At 37.6% G+C, this 6,507-nt stretch overlaps 1 protein-coding gene across 6 annotated transcripts in view; it reads left to right on the forward strand.

Annotated features, from left to right (window-relative positions):
• The window catches only part of ACSBG1 (acyl-CoA synthetase bubblegum family member 1), a 77,619-nt gene extending 72,475 nt beyond the window's left edge, over nucleotides 1-5,144 (forward strand). For all 6 annotated transcript variants that reach the window (XM_067534686.1, XM_067534684.1, XM_067534682.1 and 3 more), the window contains 2 exons: nucleotides 777-1,023; nucleotides 4,867-5,144. In XM_067534686.1, the coding sequence (XP_067390787.1) occupies nucleotides 777-1,023; nucleotides 4,867-4,943 (324 nt within the window). In that variant the 3' untranslated portion in view covers nucleotides 4,944-5,144. The remainder of the gene's footprint in view (nucleotides 1-776; nucleotides 1,024-4,866) is intronic.
• Nucleotides 5,145-6,507: the final 1,363 nt, after the last annotated feature.

Genomic DNA, 6,507 nt, shown 5'->3' on the forward strand with positions numbered 1-6,507 from the left:
TTTCTGATATTCTTCCATACACAAAACTCTGGACAGGCAGAGTCCTTAGAAATTTAAAGTCTCAATACATAAAAAAACAAAAGACAACATTAATTTTTTAGCCACATGCACAAGAGGCTTTTCTGGCCATGTTTGCTCATTACAATTTGTGCTTAACAGAATGTTTGCTTTCTAACATCTCCTGTTCCCCATCTATTTGTTCCTTTTGGGAAGAAATCAAAGAATGAATTTAAGAACAAGATTATGAATAGCTGTGCTACAGCATCAAGCCCAACTGAAAGATCATTCTTTGTTAAAATGCAAATATTTCAGTAACAGAATGAAAACAAGAGCCCAGTATATTATCATATAAAACTTCTTGTGTCTCAGTTGTCCCAGCGTTAGTCACCCTGTACATTTATTACCTCTGTCACTGATTCTTTCCCACCTACAAGTGTAAGAACAATATTTTTTCTAATTTTAAATAGCAGCTCTGTCCCAAGAGATCAAACCTAACTGTATGATTTTCAATGATCCATTTTTATAAATAGCATCTTGAATAAATTTCTTGATATAACAATGGAATTGATTTGGAAAAACACAGAGTATGTCTACAGTGCAATAAAAAACCCACGGTGCTCAGTCTCAGAGCCTGGATCAGCTGACTCAGTTTGTACTGTTTCACTTAAGTTTGGATACTCTGAGATGCACCCAACACTGATTTGAGTAAGAATTAGGCCATTTAGTGCCCTATATGAGCCAACCATTAGAACTGAAACTGTCACTTGACATTTTAGAGTACTCTGGACCCAGATACAGCCGAACCTACTGACAATCTGACTGAGCAAGCCAGAGAATTCTGCCAGAAAATTGGGAGCAAAGCCACTAAAGTGTCAGAGATTGTGGCAACAAGAGATCAGGCTGTTTACCAAGCCATTCAAGAAGGAATCAACAGAGTCAACATGAAGTCCACCGCCAGTGTTCAGCATATTCAGAAGTGGACAGTCCTGGAAAAGGATTTCTCTATTTTTGGTGGAGAATTTGGTAAGACCTTTGCGTACTAATCTATATTGAGATACCTACTGAATACAGGAGGTGTGTTGAATGCAGTAAGATTGGGATGACTATTTCTCAGGAGTGGTGGAGCTCAGAGTTATATAGCTCTTTCCAAATAGACTCTTAGACTCTAAGGTCAGAAGGGACAAATATGATCATCTAGTCTGACCTCCTGCACAATGCAGGCCACAGAACCTCACCTACCCACTACTGTAATAAACCTGTAACTTATGACTGAGTTACTGAAGTCTTTAAACCATGATTTGAAGACTTTAAGGTACAGAGAATCCACCAGCAAGTGAGCCATGTCCCATGCTACAGAGGAAGGTGAAAAACCCCCAGAGCCTTTGCCAGTCTGCTCTGGGGGAAAATTCCTTCCCAACCCCAAATATGGTATCAAATGCCTTACTGAAATCTAGGTAAATTAGATCCACTGCATTCCCTTTGTCTAAAAAATCTGTTATCTTCTCAAAAAAGATCAGGTTGGTCTGGCACGATCTACCTTTTGTAAAACCATGTTGTATTTTATCCCAATTACCGTTAACTTGGATGTCCTTAACTACTTTCTCTTTCACATTTTTTTCCAAGACCTTGCATACTACTGAGGTCAAACTAACAGGCCTGTAGTTACCCAGATCACTTTTTTTCCCTTTCTTAAAAATAGGAACTATGTTAGCAACTCTCCAGTCATACGGTACAGCCCCTGAGTTTACAGATTCATTAAGAATCCTTGCTAATGGGCTTGCAATTTCATGTGCTAGTTCCTTTAATATTCTTGGATGGAGATTATTCGTCCCCCTCGATTTAGTCCCATTAAACTGTTCGAGTTTGGCTTCTACCTCAGATGTGGTAATTTCTACCTCCATATCCTCATTCCCATTAGTCAACCTATCCCCAAGATCACTATCCCCAAGATCATCATTAGCCTTATTAAAAATGGAAGCAAAGTATTTGTTTAGATATTTGGCCATGCCTAGATTATCCTTAACCTCCACCCCATCCTAAGTGCTTAGCGGTCTCATTTCGTCTTTCTTTGTTTTCTTCCTATTTATATGGCTATAGAACCTTTTACTATTGGTTTTAATTCCCTTTGCAAGGTCCAATTCTACTTGTTTTTTGGCCTTTCTCACTTTATCTCTACACGTTCTGACCTGCAAGAGGTAGATTTCCTTGCTGATCCCTCCCATCTTCCACTTCTTGTAGGCTTTCTACTTTCTCTGAATCACCTGTCTGAGATGCTTACTCATCCACCTTGCCTATGAATTTTTTCCCCTTCCTTGGTATGTGAGTTTGATAGTTCCTGCAACTTTGACTTGAAGTAATTCCAAGCCTCCTCCAACTTTAGATCCATGAGTTCTTCAGTCCAGTCCAGTTCCTCAACTAATTCCCTTAATTTTTTAAAGTTCGCTCTTTTGAAGTCAAAGACCCTAGTCACAGATCTATTTTTGTTTATCCTTCCATTTAGTTTGAACTGAATTAGCTCATGGTCACTCAAACCAAGTTTGTACCCTACAACTAGTTCTTCTGTGAAGTCCTCACTACTCACCAATACCAAATATAAAATGGCATCCCCTTTTGTTGGTTCAATAAGTATTTGGTGAAGGAATCTGTCAGCTATCACATCCAGGAAAATCTGGGCTCTATTATTACTACTAGCACTTGTCCTCCAGTCTATATCTGGGAAGTTAACGTCTCCCATAATCTGACACAGTTCCCAGTAGTATTTACTTCATTAAAAGTCTTAAAGAGGTCTCTATCCATGTCTAAATCAGATCCCAGTGGTCTGTAACACACCGCAATGGCAGTTAATTGATAACAGTGCACACTATCAGATTATGGAACAGTGATATTGGTACAGTCTTAAGGACGTCAACTAGTCCAGGATAAAATCAAATGAAACATGGGATCTTTATAAAAACCTTCATATAACATACTAGCACGTTAGCTTCAGGTTTTTTTTAAATTAAGAAAATCAAGAAGTCCCACAATTTTGGTGCTAGAATAAGAATAAAAAATACCAAAAAAACAAAACAAAACCCAAAACAATCTATACACCAGTCTTTTAAATAATGCTTAAGGGTGTCCACAGCTTTTTCTTTTTTTAGAAGGTCAAATGAAGCTAGTTTAATCAGAGAAAACAAAACCTTATTGTAAGCCTTGCATAAAAATTAACCAGGAAATCAAAGCCATTTTGTAGCCAGTGTCTGTCTTCTTTGGGGAGGGAAAATATATGAGCAATAATTAAAGATCTGTTGGTGAAAAATGTTCTAGTTTCTTGCTTCACCAACTTGAACTTCTCACTAATGCAATATAGAGTATTTATGCAGCCTCCTGTAAGTATTTACAGATGTATTGTATGAAAGGACATTATTGCCAAATACACAGAACAAGACTTTTCCCATCTAATAAAGAGAACATGTAAAAGGTGGGAGGTTAATAGATATGTAGGGTGCCTATTTTTGTCATTGTTAATTTCTTCCAGGTTATAATCTTTGCCTTGAGCAGCATCTTGGATACTATCTAGGAGTAAAATTTTCAAAAGTGCCAAAGTCACTGCCAATTGTCCGATACCAGAATGATTTCTGATCAAGTGACTGAACTGTGCTGGTGGATGGAAAGTTTCCTTCATCCACAACATTATTTCAGGACACTAAAATTCCTTATTCTAGTCTGTGGCTGATTCTGAGATGTCAGAAAAATAGTGTGGTATACATTCAATTATATTTCTGTAATACTGCAGATAGAATGCTGTGCTTCCTCTAATCAGACTGTGTTAAGTCCTTTGAAAGAATGGGGTTAATGTTTACCAAGTGGATAAATGAATTGTGGGGCCCTGCTAGTAGGTCCTGCTGCAGGCTGAGGCAGATCTTAGGGAAATAATACCTCCATTTCTACAGCCATTATGACTAATTTCTTTCCACTCAAATCCATCCACACTCTAGCTATAGTTACCTTTCTTGCTCGCTACATCTCATCCTGCTGACTTAAATCCACCAGTTTCTTGACTCATTCTGTCTCAGGTTCAAACTTAAGCTTCTCCTTCAAAGCTTTGTAGTTATACTGTCAAATGATTATCTACAAACCAGTTCTACTCTGTGCCTGCATGGCATGTGGCTGAGTGTGGTTCCTTTTTGAATAGTAGTATCTGCTATGCCTGTGGCTGCATCCTTCCATCCTCCTGCCTAGTGTAGCTGAGGGCATAAGAGGTGGTGGCCACACCGCCACTCGGTTCCTTCTCTCTCTCTATTCTGACTCAGCTTCTTCCTACAGCCTCCATGAGTAGAGTGAGCATGTGACACCCAACTCCCATCTGAGCCCTGGCTACAGTGATGCTGAGTTATTACATTCCTTGCTCCTTTCAGTATTAAAATGATGTTGTCTTTAGTGAGTATCAGATGAGATCTAGGGGAGAGAGAAGAGTAAACAAAACCACATCACCTAAGGCAAGATGCAGTTTCTGATGCCCTGGGAATAGACACAACATTGCTGAGAGAGGTCGCTTTAGATGAGGTCATTAAGGGAGAAAGCTTGATTAGTGCTCTGAAAGTATTACTAATCTAGGCAGTAGCAACTTTGTTACCTCAGTCCACCAAGCCTGACATTGCTGTGTCCACAAATCTTTGGACTGAACTTTTCTGTTTCTGCCCCAGCTATTCTACAGTTCCTATGGAAGATCAACCATTGAAGCAACAGGCACTTCCACTAGAACCAGTTCGTTTGGAGGAATGATATACTAGAGCTCATTAACCCTCCAGCTAGGAAACTTTGCTGTAATTTACCTCTTCTCTTGTAACCAATTTTGGTTTGTTTTTTGGTGATATTTTTTTTTAGGTCCTACGATGAAATTAAAACGACTTGCTGTGCTTGAAAAGTACAAAGATGAAGTTGATTCATTTTACAAAGAATAAAATTTGTCTTCATGCCAATTCACCAACGGTGTTAGGCAAACAACTCCCAACAAATGCATTCGAGGATTTACTTCTCTAGGATAGTACACCTACCATTTGTTTTGCACCCTATGCAACAGGCATTAGAAGAGAAACATCCATATAAAGATCTAGTTGTAATTCTGCCTGCAATATAATAAAATTTCTTGCTACAGATAAGTATTTATACTGTCCTGTTGTGAATATTTTACTTTTTGTCTTAAATGAGAAACTTAATATGCAAATGTGAGTGGAACTGCTTATTGTAAGGACATAGCTCACATGCTTATAGGTTGGGCAAAAGAAGTAGGGAAGACTAAAGCCCGATTGACATTTCCTTACAATTTTTGTAGTTCCATAATAGGCTAAGTAATTACAGAACAGATGGTGTTTGGTAGACAGGACTAATCTAGTGCCACTGTTGGATGAAACTGCTACAGCCTCCTAGTATCAATGGGCATTAAACCCTAGCTGAAATTAAAAGATTAACAGTTCTATATTTTCAGTGAAGAGCCTCTGAATAGTCTTCTACCAAAAGAAATGCTACACCTTATGGTCTAATTCCTCCCTCTTTCCAGGCTTGTAGCTTGTCAAATGAGTTCTAGATTGACCATCCCAAAAAAAAAATCCCCCAAAGGATCAAGTGATGAGAGATGGTGGGCATATTCAGCAGTAACAGCCCAAGATCAAAACATAGACCAGGGCAAATGACATCGCACTTAATGCAGGGGCCCTGATTTAGAGTGGATAAAAGTTATGGTTTAAAAAAATTTAAATACAGGTTTATTTTTTAAAAACCTTTGACATTGACAGCGCCTAAAGCTAAACTTATCTATTAATCATTTAAATGAAATAAAAAGATAAAGCAGTACATTTGCTGTTGCGTTTTAAAGCTGGTCAAAGCACTGGAACTAGAGTTTGTTGAAGTACTCAACCAGCTTTTGACAGCAGTAACCTCTTCTGCAGGTGTAGAGGGAATATTTTCTCCATTTCAAGTTTATTCAGCTAGTTCAGTTCAATGACTAGTTCTTTCAAAGTTAAGAAACCAATTGGAAGTTGAAAAAGTAGCAAAGCTTGTTTTCCTCTTCTGACTAAAAACTAGGTATGAGAGGATTAGCTGTACTAGTTGTAAAATCTTGATGCACTTGGTGACCAGAAAGAATCAGTTCAATTCACTAATTGCAGATATTTCCTCTGTTTAATAAATCAGTTCATTTTAAATGCAAAAAATGTTTTAATGAGGAAAAATGTTTGTATCCAGAACATTTAAGGTATTTAATTAAAAAATTAAAATGTTTGTGCATTTAATTAAATTTGAATTTCCATCTAAATAAATCTACACAATAGCAAGTAAAAATTTAAGAATCTAAGTTAAACTATATAACTTCTAAGTACACAGCTCGTGTATCCTCCTGTTTAGCAAAAAGAAGCACCAGGTTTAGTGTGAAGGATATATTTAATTGCAAATCAATGCTTTAATGGTCACCAACCAATGAGAATCACCCTTTCTTTAGGAAAATAACTTTATTACTAATGCAAAACAATT

Source organism: Emydura macquarii, unplaced genomic scaffold, assembly GCF_026122565.2.
Source record: "Emydura macquarii macquarii isolate MOO-44397 ecotype Brisbane River unplaced genomic scaffold, CSIRO-AGI_Emac_v2 contig_3451, whole genome shotgun sequence".
Lineage (NCBI taxonomy): Eukaryota > Metazoa > Chordata > Testudines > Chelidae > Emydura > Emydura macquarii.